This window comes from Bombus pascuorum, chromosome 1 (assembly GCF_905332965.1).
Source record: "Bombus pascuorum chromosome 1, iyBomPasc1.1, whole genome shotgun sequence".
Classification (NCBI taxonomy): Eukaryota; Metazoa; Arthropoda; class Insecta; order Hymenoptera; family Apidae; genus Bombus; species Bombus pascuorum.
Genome location: NC_083488.1, coordinates 24151691 through 24172521, shown reverse-complemented (window position 1 = coordinate 24172521; position 20831 = coordinate 24151691). Strand labels below are relative to the sequence as shown.

General features: G+C 39.7%; 1 protein-coding gene and 1 long non-coding RNA gene across 3 annotated transcripts in view; both read right to left on the bottom strand.

Moving 5' to 3' along the window:
- LOC132914845 (ankyrin repeat and SAM domain-containing protein 1A-like) overlaps positions 1 to 20831 on the bottom strand; it is a 76579-nt gene that overhangs the window by 42378 nt on the left and 13370 nt on the right. For both annotated transcript variants that reach the window (XM_060974311.1, XM_060974323.1), the window contains 6 exons: positions 19948 to 20093; positions 19527 to 19649; positions 11558 to 11784; positions 10613 to 10829; positions 6491 to 6767; positions 3952 to 4635 (listed from right to left, as the gene is read on the bottom strand). In XM_060974311.1, coding sequence (XP_060830294.1) covers positions 3952 to 4635; positions 6491 to 6767; positions 10613 to 10829; positions 11558 to 11784; positions 19527 to 19649; positions 19948 to 20093 — 1674 coding nt within the window. The remainder of the gene's footprint in view (positions 1 to 3951; positions 4636 to 6490; positions 6768 to 10612; positions 10830 to 11557; positions 11785 to 19526; positions 19650 to 19947; positions 20094 to 20831) is intronic.
- Positions 16363 to 18279, bottom strand: LOC132915319 (uncharacterized). Its single transcript, XR_009659839.1, has 2 exons — positions 17451 to 18279; positions 16363 to 16753 (listed from the first exon to the last, which is right to left on the bottom strand). It is a non-coding gene; the product is annotated as an uncharacterized LOC132915319 (long non-coding RNA).

The window sequence follows — 20831 nt, the reverse complement described above, 5'->3', positions numbered from 1 at the left end:
AAATTTGTTTCAATCTTTATTAGTAATGATAAATTAATAAATATCGCGATCACGTCTGTTATATTTCATAAATAATAATAAATGTAATACAAATATAAATAATAGTAAAAATATTTGCACAGCAACCAAACGTACAAATACTCCCAAGATATACTCTAAATACAGATGTAAATACAAACTCTTGAGAAAAATCGTTTTACCATGAAGAAGGTGCACGTATCGCGAGCAGTTCATCCATAAAGAAACTCAAAGGTGGTAAGCGCGAACGAGATAAGATTCCCTCGCGTCACGGATCGCCGTTTTAACGCAATTAAAATTTGACGCCAGTAGAGACGACAGACGGTCAGACAGACAGACAGGCAAGCAGACAGACACGGGCGGTCGCATCTCGCGGTGTACGCATGGTATACATGCGGAAAGCGTCGCTACAAATTCGTAGATTTCTCGTCGTCGTCATGACGCAAGGAGAGAACGAGCGTTCGCGAGGAGAAGTCAGACAGGCATAGAAGCTGAGGGCTTCATTATTCAAAGGGTGTCGGCGTCTTGCATTCTGCCGCTCTGCTGGATCCGCGGAAGTTGACGGGTGTGAAGCAACCATCCGTGAGCAGTTCCTCCACCTCCTTCTCTTCCTTCGCCAAGCTTCAGGCGCGCCGCCACACGCTTCCTCTTTTCCATGATTCCTCCTCGACTCGATATGCCATTGATTCACACCGAAAAGATCGCTGACATTCGTTCCTGAACGACTTTGACGTAGCCCATATATTTTACGTCCTCTTTATCTCTTCTATCTTTTATTTAGTTAAATTCCGGTATAGGCAATTTTATCTTCGAATCGTTGACATTCGTTCGTGAACAAGTCTAATGAAGTCCGACTTTATATATCCCTTTTATTTCATATTTATTTCGTATTTTTATTTTAAAGGTTTATTTCGATGTACTATTTCAACAAATCGGTGAGATTTTCGTTTGCGAACGACTTTGACGCGATCCATTTTTGTACACACTTTTTCTCTTATTTTAGAGGTGTTCCATTATAGGAAATGTTAACTCTTAAAACACGTATTTTCGTTTGTGGACGACCTTCACATGGTCGATTTTTTATTGTACTTTCATTTTATTTATTTATTTCAAAGATGTTTTAAGGTAAGGAATCTTTAAATCGCAGATATAATGTATTTTCCCTTATTGGAAAAGAGAAGATGCGATACATAAAGTGAGTAAAAATTTAATCTTCGAGTGACCAATTTCTTTCGCCATGGATTGATCATTAAAGGAATACGAAACCGAGTAAACATTACATGCACTAGATAGTTTCTGTTTCCTGTATAACCAAGGTACCTTTACCACTATACCGCTCGAGGAGACGAGTAAATTGTGCCGAAACATCGGCTGTGTCTCGTCCGGGTTGATGAGATTTACGAGCGTCAATCGAAATCGAGGTTGACTCGTTATCGCCAGTCGCGACTCCGTGACTTGCCAATTACCGTCCCGCTAGATTGCCAGATCTATACACATACAGACATCCCGTTCAACGAAATTGCACATTGTAACTTCGTTTCCCAGTTTCGCATGTAACCTAATCCAAGCCCCTAACCACTTTTCTTACATTTAGTTCTGCAAATGGATCTACAAATAAATTCTCCAACAAATACTTTATTTTCTCACGTTTCATACATATCTACATAAAAAATATTTTTTTGTAACGTAAATATATCTTAACAAATCATAAAATTATCTAGAATAATTTCTCTTACAAAGAGAGAGAGTGCTAAAAAATATCTCATTTTCCTTTTACCAAATTGATCCCGGTAATACTTAATTCTTGATTAATATTGTTATATAGTAGATGATCACTCGTTTGACTTAGGTCATCTAATTTTACAATCTATAAGATTGATTTATACCTATTTCATATTTCATATAAATATATCACTAAACCATAGAAAAAGTACTTTAAACATAAGTAATTTACTCTAAAACTGTAAACCGCTTATGGCTTAATAATACCAGTTGAAGTTTAAATACTTATTCCTCTTCCTTTATTTATATTAATACCTTTATACGCACCAGAGTAATTTGTAATCCTAAACTCGAGTGTAACTTTTACAATAAACTCTTAAACAATTCAACAGAAACTTAACAAACTTACGTATCTTAAATATACCTACGCTTGTCGATATAACTGATTACTTATCCAAATGTTCCTCGAATCGATCCACGGAAAGAACCAGGCGCCTGTACACACGCGACAGAGAGGAGAAAATCTGGTAAAAACCATACGCGACATCGTATCCGTGAAGATCCTGAAGCACTAACTACTCGATATCCCTGAAGCGGAGGTAACCGTACATGCCGGCAGCCAAAGCGTCTTGCCTTCATCCGGCTCCTTTCGCTGAAGGATATATTCACTGTACGATATTTCGTGAAGCATGTATAACCGCTGAAAGACACGGATTGCGAACGCACATAGCAGTCAGCGGAAAGGAACTAGCGAGAAAGGACAGGCGTTGGGGTAGCGAGAGCGAATTGGAGTGGGTGCTGAAGAAGGATGCAAGGAACACATAGTTGGTAGACGGTATGGGAAGAGAGGATGCGTGTGCTACACAGAAAATACGATGGTTCGAATCACGAGATGGCGCACCTGTAGAGGGTACGAGATAGATGAGAAACGAGGGAGAAATAGAGGTACACGGTGGATGCTGTGTGGATATCCATTCGCGGCGGATGGGAAGCGAACGTAGTCGGTCTCACAGCAGAACGATCACAGGATGACGCGGCAAACGGCGAGAAACGAGCGATACAGGCAGCATAGAGCGACAGAGAACTCGGCCTCCTTGCAAATCGCATCACAGATCAAACACGGCTTGTATATTAAACGTAACCTGCTATAAAGCGTCCTGCCAACTGCTTATCTACTGTCCACGTTCCAGGACCGTCTCTCGATCTTAAGAACACTTACTGAGCGATATTTTTCACGATATCCTTCCAGCAATTGACACGATGCAATCGCTGTGACATCGTTATTCGTCTGTCTCGATGAATGATAAATGATTTTAAATATGCTACCGTTTACGAGACCAACATTGCGGACCAGTACTTTCGCGACCGGATACCTTGGCTACGTTTGACATCCAGACATGTGTTACAAGGTACATACACGCGCCAGTCCTTAGTCGCAGCCAAGGATGCAAGATTGAACGCCCGCGAACGCACGCTCCAGTGGAGATCGTGTGGCGAATCGCGAAGACGTTTGTACCGCGTCAGCCGCTTAAGATCTACTGGGAGACTGCGATTTGCATGCGATTCCAGAGATAAATGTATCGCTGTTGAGGCAAAGGCTTGGCAGATAACGTGGGTTTTTGAGATGTTATGGATCGATAGTTCTAGGAATGTTTCGTGAGAGTTGGCTTGATCGAAATGGTTTGATAAATGTAATAACGTAGATACGCGAATTCTGCGTTTTTTACGGGTTTTTACATTAGACGTTAGATTAACTTTGATAAGGCTAATTTTTGATATTAATCTTGACATTGTGTTTATGAGAACCTTTAGGCTATGAACGATGTTTGCTAATTTGCTAATGGCAAAAGTTACTTACCAGAAATTCCACCTCACCAAAAATTCGCACGTCACACAAATACTGCACAGAGCTAGAAAGAAGCGCCTTCGAAGGAAAGTGGGTCTAATCGGTTATTTCCGATAGATCCAATACAATCATAAAATTTTAGCCAAAAATGTCACATCTACAAATGAATCCTCATCACGTGACAGTGAACAAGGGAAGAGAGTATTCTCTTCGCTTCTTTCTATGCTTCTTTTCGACTCTACAGTACATAAACATAAGCAACAAACCGACCAAAGCCTCCAAATGAGAAGCTTGAAGGTTAAACCAACAGAAGCAAACCACCCAAAATCACCCACCAATAAAACCACAAAATAAGTCCAACTCACCTGACTCAAAGGACGAATCCTTTCGTGGATCGACTTCTCAGCCTGCATTGCAGAAGGTGGCGGATGATCAGGCGTCGGTGGCTGAACATAGTGCGTTGGACTGGTGGGCAGCATCATTTGTACTCGTTTCAGGCGCTTGTCAGTTGCTTCGCGACCTTCTGGCGTAGAATGTTCGTCGATAGCGTCGCGCTTGTCATCCAGAAGACTCTCCTGGGAAGACTTGAGCGTGAGAAACGCGTTCGACACGAACATCGGTTCCTGGACGAACGAATCGGTCTCGCTGCACGGCGATTTGTCTGCGCAAGGACTGCTCTCCGGTTCATAATTCTCGAACGCGTGTCTACGTAATTTTCGTCGAGGGTTCAACGTCTTGATCGGTCTGTTCTCGTAGATGGAAGTTATGGCAACCGGTTCTACGTTAGTTTCGCGTCTTTCTTCGCCATCCGGCACGCGAGACTTCATTTCCACGTATTGGTCCACGCTTCTGGTCACGTGACGCAATTGTTCACGGCGTTTTTGTAACTGCTCCAAGTCGATATGGCTGCGGGCGCCGCTGCGCGCCATGAATAAATACTCGTAGTTGCTCGGGCCCAGAGAACAGTCCGCTGATAAAGACATCTGGGTCTGCAAGTGCGTCGGTGAAACGGAGAGATTGCGTCTGGGTGGTTTTTTCGGTGGAGTTGGCTGGAATAAGATACAGTCCTGCTAATTTCACGCTTGAGGACGTGTTAATATGTTTCGCGCTGAGAAAATAGATTTTTCAAGGAATTTTGAACGAAAGTTGGGAAATTATAGTACAACGAGACAAATGTAAAGTTCTGCATATTTCAGTCTTGTTGTGTCTAATTGCCTGTTTAAATAACGTTTATAAAAATATGTATTGGAGAATTTGATGAATTAGAGAACAGTGAGGGGATGCAGACAGCGTGAATCAGATACTATGGAGAAATAGTAGCTATCGTATGTGGGTAATAAATAATCAATTAGATGAATTAAATACAAGTTTGATATATTCCAAAACAATGAAATATTAAAGTAGCCTTAAAAGGATAGTTTTTGACCGCAAGTTAGATATAGTAGCTACTTAAATTTTAACTGATAATTGATAAATATATCTTAGTTGAATATAAAATATTGGCATTTAGACACTTGATGCTAAATACGGAAATGAAGAATACAGTATCAATTAAGAATTGGGATTAATAATGATAAAAATGAAGCCTTTTCCATCTATAAAAACAGTTCAATATTAATGAAGTTCGACTAATAACAATCGTTCGCATATCTTTCGAAAGTAATATTCGATCGGCATTTTTTTTCACGAAGTAACCTCGTTCGAAGGAAAAATGTGTAGCCAGCGTCAAGCTGTCATGCCGGGCCAATTAACTTGCGATCAATTTGTTCACGTTAACGAACTGTAAGACGCAGAGATGATTCATTGCCGGTTCTTCGCGCAGTAAAAAAAGCTTCAATCTCGAACAAGTGGGAAAAAAATAGGGAAGAAGGATGCTTGAGAAAAAAACAATTCGCTGTACAAATTGAGATTCTGCTAACAACATTAAAATTAACAATCGGCCGGTATTTAAAGAAAGGGAAGGAAAGCAAGAAAATGTCAATATGGAACATAAAAATTGCAAATACGATACAAATTTATAATACGACATAGCAATATAAACATAAGAAATTGATACTGATTTACATAATTTTTAAATCTACGTAAGTTACGTAATACCATTATGTATAGTACAATAATTATTTTATTATAAAATTATTTGTACAGGATATAATCAAAATAAGCGACTTTGGTATCGTGTTCTACTAAAGATAAGTTCATTCTCCCTTCTCAAAACAATTATTCTTTTTTTAGTTAGAAATAAGTAATTGTAGTATTTGAGATAGATTATATTAGCGTATATTATGATAAATTAATCTCTGCCTGAAAGTTCGATAGGCAAAGAATTCTCATATTTATTCTTATGAAGCTTATATCTCTGAACTGACAGGTTCTTCCCTTTTCAAATAAAATACTGTCCCTTGACTATCACGTAACACAAAAATCAGAAAACCAACGGAAAGAGACTTATCATATTTTTCTCCTATAATCTTCAGACATGATCGCTACTCTCACGAAATTCCAATGCAAACAACAAAATCTCTTACATCTGAGGAAGAATCTCTTTCCTAAATATATGTTACAGTTGGTAATCTTCTAACATTAAGATTTGCACATAAAAATTAACAAACCACAACAAAGTTAAAAACAAAATACGATACCAAAGTTCAATATCACCTATTTTACTTACATCTTGTATATATATTATCAAGAATAATAATATATACCAATAATATCACCAAAAATGAAAGTAAAAATGTTATTAAATATTTCGTACATTTCATCGTCAAAGACACGATACGTTGGATCAGTTACTAGAATGAAAGATTTCGCCTCGAACGAGTATACTTTTTACGACATCGTACAACTCTTCACCAAGTCATAGACGAGATGTCGAGACGAAAAGGGGAATCAGGGTATTCTTACCGAGACTTTACTGTTGGAGGCGGGGCTGTGAAGAGAACTGGACAAGGGTGCCATTGGCAAGTAAATCCCGGCAGCGCTGGAATCGTTGGGCAAACAACGCCGGTCCCGTGGGCTCGGTCCACCGACGCTCGAGGACGAGGAAACGCTCAATTGATCCGACTCCCTGCCACCCCCGTATCCCGTGGGTAATGTCAAGGACAGATCCTCCGACACGAAGCTACCCTCCATTGTTCCACGAGGTACCGGTGGCGTTTGGTACAATCCGCTGTCGGAACCCCTGCGCAACCAAACTCAACGTCTCAGCGGGACCAACTCACCATTAACTTAGAATTGCTAATGGTTTACTTCATCGAACAAATTCACTTTTTGTTTTTTAATTTGTTTCCTTCTTTGTTTGTTCGTTTGTGTATGACAAAGTAGATTAGGATAAATATCATGCAGTAGCGCTTTGGACGATTGACACTGTAATATGTTATGGATTTAAAGGACTGTTCTTTGGATTATGAAATATTTCACGATGAAGATTTTGTTTAATTTCTCGATGATAGAAGATGATTGTTATGATTCTTGTTGTATGGTGCAGTTTGATTAGATACAATTGAAAACAGCATTATTTATATGTTAATTCGTTTGGAAATTATTCTACTCTTTAGCGATTTACGTGTGAACATGTTTTTATCGATGCTTTGAACTTCATATTTAATATGAAATTCAAACATTAAACTAAATTAATTATATTTAAAATGAAACAGCAAATAATGCAGGAAATACACATAACGCTGTAAAATTACGAGAAACCCATCACCATGAGACCAATTTCCAAGCAAACATACAATAAGTCTATCACTTTCCACAACAACTTTTGCAAGATTTTCCAATTCCAAATTTCCCTATACTTTGCCTATTTACGCATCACAAATATCCAATATGAATTACAAAAACGCAACAGGTTGCAGCGTCGTAAAATTCACCGCAGTGTATCCTCGACAGACAATCGAATAGAGAATCGATTTCAGTGCAGGAGAATCGAAAGCGCTAGCATTGTGCTGGAGAACGTTTGCATGTCATTACCGTGTGATGTCGCGCTGTGCTAATGGTATTCTGTCGGTGATAGTGTTTTGTGGTTTGTCGTCGGGAGTTTGATCGGAACTTTCGAGAGTATTTATCGAGTTCAGAGTGTCGGACATGGACATAAAGACGCTGTCGAAGACGGAACTGGGGTCGGAGTCCTCTGTCTGCTGGAGGGTCCTCCGTACTCCGTTCACAGGTCCCCCATATTCCTCGTTTTCACTGAAATTTCGCAATCCATCCGGTATCGTAAGATTTGAACGCGGTTTACAACGATTCCACTATCGTAGCATATTGAAAAGCGAAGCAGTGCAGCCGGCGTTCCACCGATCAAGCGAATACAGCGCAGAACAGCCATTTTATAAATAATTTCGAATTTTTGTTCTTTCGAATTGTACATTATTAGTTTTATCGTTGTATATTTCTTTACTCGAAGATTGTAATTAAGTATGGGAAGTTTTTGATTGTTTTTATCTTTTCAAATTTAATATTACGATTGAATGTTTAGTACGTCCATTAAAGATATCTTGATGGGCTAGCTGAGATAATTGTAAATATTGCTGTATAAAATTCTCAAGTTCAAATGATTAATATATCGTTATTTAAATAGTTCATACGTTTCAAATAGCTAAATCACTAATATGTTTGTTGCATACAACGATTCTATTAATTCTTTGTTATGTTCTAAAGAAGATGTACCACACGTTTGAAGGTTTTAATTGTGATTCGAGTTTTTCGGCTGAGTTGAATGGATGTTTAACCAAAAAAAGCTGAGATCTACTTGTACCATTCATAAATCGCTAATAGCGCCAAACATTCTCATCAATGACATTTGTCTTCCTAATTATCATCTTTTTAAAAACACGTCTTCGATACGAATACGACACGCCTCTTTTTCTCCATCTTCAGTTTTCTCAAAGAAACTATGCTATCGAAGAATCGCCCAGAAAACCTACGCTACGGCGATCTTCCACAATTAAGCGTACTAGACGCGAAGAGGCGCGGATACAATGGCCAGTGCTCGTTCATTGGTCAAACTAACGAATGGCACACGACTCCGAGTATCATCATCTCTCCTCTCGACAATGCGTAAGTTGAAGCGGAGACGTCCGCGGGCGAGTGTCGACTTTTTAATGAGGCCACGTAGGCGAGGTCGGAGGCGAGCAGAGAAACGAGAAAGAGAGAAGCAAGAGGACCACACCGGTGTGGCGCGCCGCTAGGCAGAACAGGGGAACAGAGGAGTGGAAGCAAGCGAAGCCAGAGGTGAATGAAGAGCCGGCGAACCGCGGTTGGAGGCCATGCCCATAGGATGAGGGAGAGAGCAATGGTTATTAGTTTTATGCTGAGACGGGCTAACATTTACATTGTTTAACGTGATGGATTCATCTCGAGGCGGCCGAGCCACGGCTGCCGACGTCAAACATTGACGGTGGAGGTGCGGAAAGCTCTGGTACCGCTCGTTTTCCCCTTGCTCCTCTTCTCGTCTTTCGTTTCTCCACTCGCCGTCTCCCTTTTTCCCTCTGACAGTTTCTCGGTCGACCTCGGTCCTCTTTCTCTGCCTAGTCAGGCCAACCGCGTTTAGCAGCTGCCAGTAGCACCAACAGAGAGAGGAGAGAGAAAGAGAGAGGAAGAGAGAGAGAGAGAGAGAGAGAGAGCAAAAGAGAAAGAAAGTGGGAACGAGAGTACCAATGGGGTATACGGCAGGGGTGACCCAGGGGTGAACGAGGCGGTCGGACCCACCATCGCCTGCCTACATCAGGAAAATTAAACCAAGCCAAGCGGTGCTTAACGCGCTGGGGCTACACGCGGCCGCGCCACCTCCTCCAACCTCTTCTCCTCCACCTCTACTTTCAGCTTCCCTTTTCGGTCCGAGAACCTTTCCTCCTCTGCACTCCTACCCCATCCAACGTCCTCTCTTCCTGACCACCCTCACAACCTAACCCTCTCCTCCCCCTGTATGCCTGTGCTTGGTGCAACCAACATCGGTACTAAAACGATACCAGCGACGCCGCTAACCATCATCCGAGCACTCGCTGCTCGCCACTCGTTCATTCACTCCGTGTGCCCAGGTCCACGTCTATGCTTTTGTTTACACGACATCTCCTATATTAAAGCAGCCACGGCTATGCGCTCATCTATACTAAATATCCGCCCTTTTTAGAAAATATTACCGGGGCCTCTCCGCTCTTATCCGATGCACCGACGCGATATTCTTTTCTCTCTCCCCGACCAAGATGACGCCGGATGAACACAAATACTCGGGGAACAGGTAGAGCTCAGTAGAATTGTTCTTTTCCTCCGGGTTCTTTTCTTTTTTTTTTTTTTTTTCTGTTTGTTTGTTGGGTTGTTTCTTTTCTTTTCTAGGCTGCTTTTTCTCGCTGGAAGAGGAGATCGTTGCATGGAACGCAAAATGCGAATAGCGTGTACCGATGCGTTCTTGTCGGAGATGGCTCGTCACGATCGAACAAGCCGGTGTTTCGCATCAGTGGAACGGAGCTTGGTTGGTTATTGTTAGTCATCTCTTTTTGTCGGAATGAATATTCGCGAGATAAGTTGCGTTTGTTTGTTGTTTTCTTGTTGTAGTTATCTTGAAAATGATAATTTTACGAGGAAATCTATCGTTGAATCAAGTGAAGTTGTTCAGTGAAATTCTCGAGGTTTTCCTATAGTTCTTATTCGTTTGGAATTAAAACAATTATAAAGTACAATAAAGTATAAAATATTCTATCTAACGATCTGATATAATATAAATCTTGAAAATTACGATATTATCAAGTCTTTCTTGAATCTCCTTATGCACATCTCAATTCCTTCTCTTTACATTCTCCGAACCCGCGAATCGTTTAAATGTCCTTAACTATAAATCAACATGACGACTCGTTCCATTGGCAATGCTTATCGCAGCTTGAAACGCAGAGCGCAGTAACGCATAACATGTAGAGCCACAAGAAAGTTTTACGATCGTAAAAGGGTCAGGAAAAAAAAATGAAACATCGAAAGCGACGACAGGCACGAGCCAGTGTGAAAATAGGGGAAAAAAGATTGGATACTCACAAAGACATAACGGAAGTGCCGGAAACGCGGCGATCGTCGTCTCGAGGCTTATGATAGAACTGCCATTGAGTGGGCGATGTCCCTTCCGCCGGAGAAAGATCATCCCCTGGGCGAACGTTTTCGTAAGGGCTACCCAATGAATCGTTCCCCTGGACCGGAATGGGTGGCAAGTTCTCGCTGTCTGCGTCGCTTTCCACACCAGAGGAAGACCTGTGCCCTGTTCACAAAGTTTCATTAATGAATTTTATTCATTTTATAGTACGCTTTAGTTAACACTTTATGAGTTACAGAAACAATTTACTAATGAGTTAAAATAACCCAACTAATCTTTGTTATACGTTAACAAATAATTTTCATATAATATCTAATTTTATATTGTAAAATAGCCAAGAAATAGCCAATAGAGTCCTTGTATCAAATTGACAAATATGTATCTAATACGGACCACTTGAATCATTTCGTCCAATTCATCGTAATTTGTCCAACCTATATTCACATCCTTTTACGTCGATAATATTTACAATACAATTTCGCTATCAATACGCAATTAAGAACCATCGCTTTAATCATTAACCAAACACAACGCGAATTACCGCTTAACAAACAATCGTCGATCAACGATACAAAATCAAACTGAAATGGCGGATATTGCAAACAGAACAATATCAAACTTTCATCAGAGGATCATCGTTAACAAGATTTAACGTGCTATCGCGTTAAATCTTGTCACGCGAAGTTCGATCATGCAAATATTTTGAAAATCGACGGGAACAGGCTTATCGGGGCCAGTTTATCGCTGCCTACTTGTAAGCAATGATTGACAACGGCAAGAAAAAGCGCCTTTTTTTTCTCCCGAGACATGTCTCGTTAATTGCACAGCTCGTTTACTCGGGATGTCGCGTCGACGCGGGAGAAAAAAAAACCAGCGTCGCAGCGGATACGCACTTTTTATCACCGCGGTGATGTCCTGAGTGACGTGTGGTGGGAACTGTCCCAGAAGATCGAGCACCGTGTTCTGTCGCGAGTCCCGGATACCCAGGTCTACACCTCGGTCCAGGAGCGCTCGCACGACTTCCATCTTGCCGCATAGCGCCGCCTCGTGCATCGCGGTCCCAGCGGACGTCCTCGTGTTTACGTCCACGCCTGCTGCCAGCAACACTTCCACCACAGCTCTAAAACCAACATTTAGGTACTTTTCTTTATCTCTAGGCTCAATTATAATCTATTTTTATAAAAGAATCAAATTGGTAGATGACTGTTTTCTTGGAATGAAATATGAAAAAAATGATCAAAGTTTGTGAACATTGTAGATAAATGTAATTGTATAACATGATATAAGAATGGATATAACGTATTTATTCCCCTTCCATAGGCCACGAGATATTCAAATAAATGATAAAATAATACTGTACATGCATCACTAATCTGCATCAAACTCTGGAAAATCTAATTGAATTAATCTATTACTATTTCGATCTTCGTTTCCATTAAGAATGAATCAATACGTGTGCCACAAATTTGACATTTACTGTCGTATAAATGAATCGACTCTATCTTATTTCAACAAACTCTCCAGAAATATTATCAATCTCTTCATCCATTAATCATACACGAGCCAATGGCACGCTCCTCCATAAACGTCATTCCGTTAATAGCTTGAACCTTTCACGCAGAACCTCCCCTAAAATTAACAAACCAAATTAGTAGAAGCTATCCTCGAATTCCCTTTAGCCGCGAATATATCATCGGCCGTTGAAATTTGCCGAAGCGGAACCGGATGGAAACCGGTGATCGAGGAACGGTTCTCGAGGGCAGAGAGAGGATCCGTGGCTCCGCGGATCACCGGCGTCAGCTGAAAGTGGCCTGCTTGCACGCATTTCCCATTTCGACGCGATACCAGCAGCAGCGTGTAGCACGAAACCCAGATTTCGTTTTGTATCTGTCGGCTGGTGTGCACCGACTGCAGTGACCGCAGCCATCCGTCGCATATAGGATTCGTGGCTGGGAATCGGATTCACGTGCACCTATGTTGTTATTACCGTGCCATAGGGGTATTTGTATACTGGCTTACCAAGAGCACCGATATTGAATCCGATAATAGACATTACTCCCAGCCCCCGGAATCCCTCCCTCGTCCCTTCCACACCGAAAACCTCCCCCTAGTTGTGTTTCTCTTTCGCCTACACACACGTCCTCTCCCTTTTGGTCCCGCTATGGGCTATGGCTCTGTCTATCGCCGCCCACGCATCCAACAGATCCGCCAAATATCGCGGCGGGGCGCGTGAAACGCGTGCGTGAACGCAATCATCGCAGTGTGCATCGAGTACACAAGCGAATTCTGGCCTACGTTTCGACGTGACCGGCTAGCTACGTGTGTACACTTGGGTCTTGCGCGCGTACACAACGCCGAGAACGAGCGTACACGATCGAGTTCCGCACACCGGGATACCGTAGTTTCGCGCCTGTCCAAACAGTCAAAATGCCGGTACACACACCCGAGGACCCGGTATGCTGTTTGACCGTGGAGATTGTTCACCGGAGACCAGCCAGATTTTCCAACCTAATCAGCGCGACGAGATCCGATCGAATCGCGTGAAACTTTATTCGGGGTAGTGACACGGGAACGTGTAGAGCTAGCTGGTTCTTCTCAGTCAGATGGATTTCGTTTGAGCAATGAATTTGGTATTTGGGGTTAAGTAACATTGTAGATTAGATAGTTTCTAGACTTTTTCTCGCAAGTTAATGTTTGCAAGTGAATATTTTTGGTATTTTACGTAGGTGATAGAATGAAGGGGAAGAATAAGAAATAAAGCGACAAAGTGCTTGAAAGGAATAAGTAATTAATATAATATTATATTACATATAATGTAATAAAGTACGATACTTCGATAGCACTTGGAAATTGGAAGAATATTTTAAGTCGCGAAGCGTAAGATAACAGATCCATTCGTTCGTTAATGGAACCTGGAGCAACTAACTCGACCAATTATTGTAGACATCGATTAAATAACAATTTTACACTAACAGAGGAGTCGCAGGTTACTTAAATTCAAGCAACTTGACCAACCTGCACGAGACTTAGCAACATTGTCATAAAATGACTTTTTAACTAAAATACTTTTATTTAATTATGAATAACAAAATCATTTTTTCTTTTTTTTAATATTTAGGGTGGAAAATTAAAACATATGAAATATTATTTTCGCTGGTATGATAAATTTATACTCAGCTTTTCTTACATACAGGGTGTATAACTGTGTATGAATAAATATTCAAAACGTGGACATCAAAGGCGGAAGAAGAAACATTTATCTAATGGTAGCCAGAGCGACGTCACGTCCACCTAGTGACAGCTGATGACCGCTCGCGCCAGCGAAGTCACGCATACGTGACAACGTTAAAATGTTAAATAGTGGAATATACTTGAACACGGTGTCTCGTTGACACACGATCGCGGCACTTGGAGTGCGTGAATAGTCGCGTGAACACCACGCGTGTACGTACACACGACCACTCGTTGTGAAACTGTACAGCGCGTGCGACTCGCGAGCGCGTGCCACGCGCGCTGTATACACTATGGTGTATTTATCACGCGACTGTATTCCACTATGGCAAGTGCGATCAGGAACAGAATATCAAGGGACGCGTGAACAACGAATATTGCTTGGTTTTGGCAAACTGTTTAAGTGAATGAGATTTCGTAGGGAAACTTTCGAAACAAAGTACAATAGATGATGGAAAGAAGATGTTGGAATTTTCAAGATATATCGTGTTCATTTCTTCCTATTATTTTTTATTTTTGAGAAATATGCATCATACGGTTTCAATAATTTTAAGTTTTGAAGAAGAAAATTAATACAGTTATAACTTTAGTTACATATTAATATATTCTTCCTTCTATTAATGTTAAAATTAATGGAATTCCAATAGCCTTATGACGCAGTCAATAGAAGTTTATCGATTGCAGTATTTCACACAAAAATGTCTATTATTCCATAATTACAAAGGAGATCAACATTTCATATAAACTGATCATTTGATGTAGAATATAAGCTTATCATTTAACATATATTTTATAGTTGGTTTATCTGACGTATTTAATCAAAAACGGTATCACGGTAGCTGGTAATATTTTATGATCATGTTAAAATAATTATATAGTAACATGTTTTACAAAAAGTCAAATTTCCAAAACAACCTCGTTATAAATCTACAAAATTTCTCATAACTTTGACTAATCTGATAAGTAATTCCATCGTTAAGTCCAAGTGATTTCATTAATCTAAATAAGACTTTAAAATTAATATATATATATATTTAGAAACCTGTCACGTGCTTTACATGAAAATACGGCCAATAAAGTTCGTCTAACCAATCACTCGATATATACATATTTCGGTTTCGATATCGCGGGATCTGGATGGACAACAGGAGTCGAGAATGGCCAGAGGGGCACAGATTGAGCGGTTTCCACCAGAGAATGGGGGAAAGGGTAGAAAAGAGGAGGATAGCGCATCGCTAGCGACGGAAAATGCATTCATCGGACTGTGTATCGCGACGCGATCGCATTATAAGCGGCTAGCGCCAGTTAAAGCGATTACCGGCAGCAAGGCTGCATAGAAAAACCGACGTTATACCCGATTACAATATGACTGCCGTTTCGCGGCGATTCACGATCGGCGAACGAACGATTTTCGATCGAGCCACGCGTGCACCCGTACCCAGCCGTTCCATCCTACGCTCGTCCAACAACGTCGATTATTTTAAAGGCTTACTAGCCGGATTATGGACGTGACGCCGCTATGTTAAATGAGAATGAATTGGCCGAGCAAAGCGTTAAATACCATTCCCTTCCCCGCCCTTGCAGTCCTCTGTTTCCCAATGCTGGAAACGAATGACGCAACAATGGTTCTTTGGTTGTTTGAGGGGGTTGAAGACGAAGATGTGTTTTGAAAGAGATTTAAAGAAATTGTAGAGAGAAATCGTGTTGATCGTAAGAGGTTTTGCTGTGACTGTTTGCAGCCGGTGATACATACTGAGAAGTAAAATTCTAGAAAGTAAAATTGAAGGATGGAAGGGGGTAGAAAGGTGTTTCAACTTTCTAGTTCAATATGAAATAAACAAGATGATTAAATAATTAGAAATGAAGTGACTCGTGTCGAGATATGTGTAAAATATGATACATAATTTCTGAAATATACAGTATTATTTAAGAACTATAATATTATTCTTCACTGCATAATACTTCGAATCAAAAACTTTTTTACCCCAAATGCATCTGAACGCAATATTAAAAATACATAAATATTCAGAGAAATACGTAAAAAAAAAAAAAAATAACGTTCACACTTCAATTTTTTTGTAATTTTTTACCGATTACTACCATGTCAATTTTACACAAATATTTCCCTTGATACCTCCACCAAACGTTATTTACAACTGCTTGGATATTTTAAATCAACGAACGGTTCGTCGACAGACTGGAAATAATAAACCAGGTGCATCGCATCCAGCTCTTCGAAATATAACGCGGAATATAACAAGAAAAAAAATTATATATATTTATATATGTATACTATAAATGTATGTACATGGTTAAACACGTGCAAATAGCCAGAATTCGAAGAATTGTTTCGAGCCTGTGCCGAAATTCATTTTCGTTATTTAATTGTACAGCATCGGTGTAACCGATTATCCGGTTAATCTTGCATCATCCGATTGAACGATTCGATTAATCAAATAACGAAGGCTCGTGCTTACAATATCGTTTATTTAACTCAACATTTTTGCCGTGCGAAGCAACAATCACCAATTATTTGTGTAAATGCTAGTAAATCGATCGGACGTTGGCACGGAAAGCTCTCTCGTCGAATATTTCGGCGACTATTTTTCTTTATAGCGGCCGCCATTGTACGCCATTGCGAAATATAACGCGAATCCTCCGGTCTCGTTCGCGGAACCACGTTTCACCGTCACACGCCATCCCCTATCGCTTATTTTTGACATCCCTCTCTCTTTCTCTCGCTCCAATAAATCGCTCGCTGTCACACAATTTACGGTTTCGAAATTCACGCTTTGTCAAAAATACCTGTCCCATGTGTACCCTTTCGAAATTTGCTCTGGAAATGCCAACACATGGGACTGAAAGAGAGAGACAGTAGTATTTATGGAAAATTGGACGTATAAGGGAATATTTGATATTGTTTTCTTTCCTTTTTTCCTATCTCACGTGCAGTAAAATTGATACACAATTTTTTCGTTTTTAATATCGCTCTGAATATACGCGTCTATTCGTTTTTTTTTTTTTTATATATATAATAAATATGTTTAATTCTTTGCGAATCGAGTCAAATATATCTTACCTAGATTAATCCGTATTATTAAAAGCAGGAAATAATTTGCTTGTTATATTGTTTAATCATTTGCTTTTCTTATTGTTATGGTCAATAACTTATTTGTATTGACATCACAATTGGTCCATGTTATATCAGAAGCAGATAATTTGTTTATCATATTGCCCGATAATTTGTTTCTCATATTACCGTAGTCAATGACCTATCAGTATTGACATATTTTTATTTAATGAAGCTTTATTCTCTCCTCGGAATATAATGTTCTTTCACAGTCCACGTATAATAACTTTCCAACCCATTCAAAAAAACATCACTATATTACTCGCACATATAATTTTAACACCCAGACTCGTAATAACAAATGCTACTATATCACTCCCAAACAATTTCATCGCCTAAACTGATACATTCTTGTAAATTTCATATTACTCCTATATACTATATTACGTCTAAAAGGTGATCAAATCATCTAAATTTCCACTTACATACTAAATCACGCACCAATTACTATCCATCAACGTTCTCTCTCATTGTTCACCGTGCGAGCGCTATGGAGCCACGATATATCCCTTCAAAAGGGAACAACGCGTGAGTGTTGGTGCGGTTATCGAAGCGTCAGAACACCTTGGCGCATAAAGGGGCATTAAACATGCCGCGATCGAGTCGGCAGGGGGAGAGGCGAGCAATCGCGGTTCAGTCGCGCAAACGTCGAACGATCTAGGTCGATACGTTTCGAAGGTAATGATTAATACGATCCTCGTAATCGAGAGGGCGGTCAGCAACGCTCACGGATAGGCAGAGTGCTATCGGTCTCCGCGAATGTATTCGATCGGAGATTCGCTCGAACGAGGAACGAGAGACCGATCGGTAGGGTGGTAATATAGGACGTGTGTAACCAGGAGAGGGTTGCGACGGATCATGGCAGTTGGAGGACGTACATACATATCGTATTCGACGGGATTACGCAACGCGGTGCTCTCTGATTGGTTCTAATGGGCAACGCTGCAAATGGCTCGACATCGTTATGGTTAGCTGAAACGAGTCCATTGTTGTTCCTAGATACAATGCAAGGGCTACATTACTCGGTAATTAGCGCAAACGATTTCAGGGGAAAAGCGTTCTCGCGAATGGAATTCTAGAAGGTGGAACGTTACGTTTCAGAGTTGAAAAAAGCGACGTGACCATACTAGGAGGAAGACTTTAGTGGATTTCTTCTTCGCTAATGTTGCACTTTTGCAAGTTTTGCTGGTTATTTTGAGCCTTTTTTTAGTTCTTGCAGTTGAGAGATGCATTGGTTCGTCCTTCATTGGTGTGTACATTAGAATTGTTCGAAGAATATAAGGATTCATAAATAGAGAGTTTCGTAAGGAACGTGAGTGATTATAATATTATGGTCCGATTTCTATGAAAATTTCCGATTAAGAACTGTGTTTCGTTCATATTGAGTAGTTTGGGTCGATACTTAATGACCTGCGAAATATTTGATAACTGTTTTAGATAAATTGATCATATAATAGGAGCGATGACATATTCGCAATTACGAGATACGTGTTCCAATTTCAGATACATCCATTGTTTCCATCAAAATAAACTTAATTTATTGGAGATACTCTAACAAGATTAATCACAGACAACTAGTTACGACCAATTTATACAATATTATCTAGAACATACAATCAGTATTTTCTAAAAATAATAACTTTGATATTAATAAACTATAAAACTAATAAAAAATAATAACTAATTCACGATAATAGTCGTCTATCCCAAGGTATATACACAGTAGTTAAAAAGAACATGATGTTTTGTCGCTCATATAGTAATGTCTAAAGTAGAAACGTGTGCGAACGATTAAAATTGAGAGTTCTTTCTTTGGGTGTCATACATCAGGCGCAAATTAATCGTGCGATGCGTGTACGCGTTCAGAAACTGAACATGTGCACGAGGTCCGGCAGGGTTCCACGAATCATGAATAATCTAGTAACGATCCTGATCTGCAATGCAATATAAAATAGATTTCATGGACAGCGGCTGTAAACGCTTGCACTCACGCTTGCTACCCTCGCATGTTGATCAAACGTCGTGCGACGATCATCGACTCAGCTTGATTAAATAAAGAGAGCACGTTACTTTTGAACGATTCTGTTTAGTTATTGGATGAGTTACCATTCGCAGCTCAACTTGAGACTGGCAATATCAAGTAGAATTTTAACTGACATTTTTATAAAATAAACGCAAGAATTTTGATGATGATATATACTGTGAAGTTTTTAATGGAAACAAATGTCTATATTGAATTTTTCTTACCTTTTAAATAATTTATACTTTTCTATATATTATGTATATTTTTTATACGCATACGTATTCTACGTACATATTCTTTTCTTTCTATTATTCTATTCCATATACGTTATTTATGTTTCGTATTATTATACTGCTCAAAAGCATTAGGGAATCATTATAAAGAAGTTGAATTGAAATTTATTTATGAAAATTATGTAATTTCAGCAAATATCATGGCTATAGGAAACATAAAAAAATACATGTTCACAAAGACTCACCTATGGCCATTTCGCGAGGCTAGATGCAGCGGGGTGTGAGGAAAAATCACCGATGAGGAAGAATTCCGAAGGGGCACGATCAGCTCTGGATACGTACTAACGAGCAATTGCACGGTTTCCAATCTATAAAAGATAATTAATTTTACAGAAGAAGCACAAAGCCAATTAGCAGCGTCATCGATTATTCATTCGGGACGATCGATAATATGCGAGCAGTTTCTGAAAATCAGTTCAAAAATTGCTCGATTTTGAAGCGAACTACAATTTGATAGAGTCAAAATTACAAAGCAACTTCTAACATAGACAAAAATACAAAATAAGTAGAAAGAATACATGGAAATAAAAATAAAGGGAACAAAAATATGTGCAAATAAAAGAAGAGAAGGGGAAAAAGGAGGAAAAAATCGTACGTGCAATTTACCTGCCATATTGCGCGGCGAGATCCAGCGCGGATTCTCCCCGGCTGTTGCGGATGCTGGGGTCGCATCCGTATTGCAACAGCTGTGCCACCACTTCCGTGTGCCCATACTGTGCCGCACAGTGCAACGCCGTCTCGTTGTCCTTCGTCTGCGATCATACAAAGCCGGTATTTCGAGTTAACGGATACACTTTGTTTCGATTGCTGGCATTAAAGCGTTCCAACTCAAAACGGCACGGTTACGTGAAATTACTGACGAACAGAAGAAAAGGTAGATCTATTTGTATTGGAACGAGCGATCAGATTTTTGTCGCACGAAAACGAAGCTTAACACAGGTATTAGATTGCATACGATTTCGTGATCGGTATGAATGGAATTAATATGCTATTGGAAATTTATTATTTCGCAAAGTACAAAAATCTGTTTGATACGTTTAAGAAGCATTTTTTGAAATAAATAACGAAACAGTAGTAAAATATCAGTGTAATAAGAAAGAAATTATATTTCTGGTAAAATGGGGAAATAAATTTTCCGCAATTCTCAGATACAGTAAAGTAAACAAGTAACTGAAACTATGAGAGTAAATTTAAAGCACGATGTATGTAAATTTAAAATATAATTACGTTATGTTACGAAGAAATGGTTAATCAAAATTACTTTATAAAACGCACGAACAAGTGATTTTTGCTACTAAATTTTTCAGTATATTCAAATAAAAGAAAATTTCATTTCGCAGAACTAACGTCAAAGGCTTATTCAAGGAATTCAAAATGTCTCGGGAACGTACAAAGTGTCTGCGCTATTCACTGAACAACGAACGAAAATTAATTTCTAAAAAAAACTACATAAATTCCGCAGTTGAATACTTCAATAAAAGAGACATAAA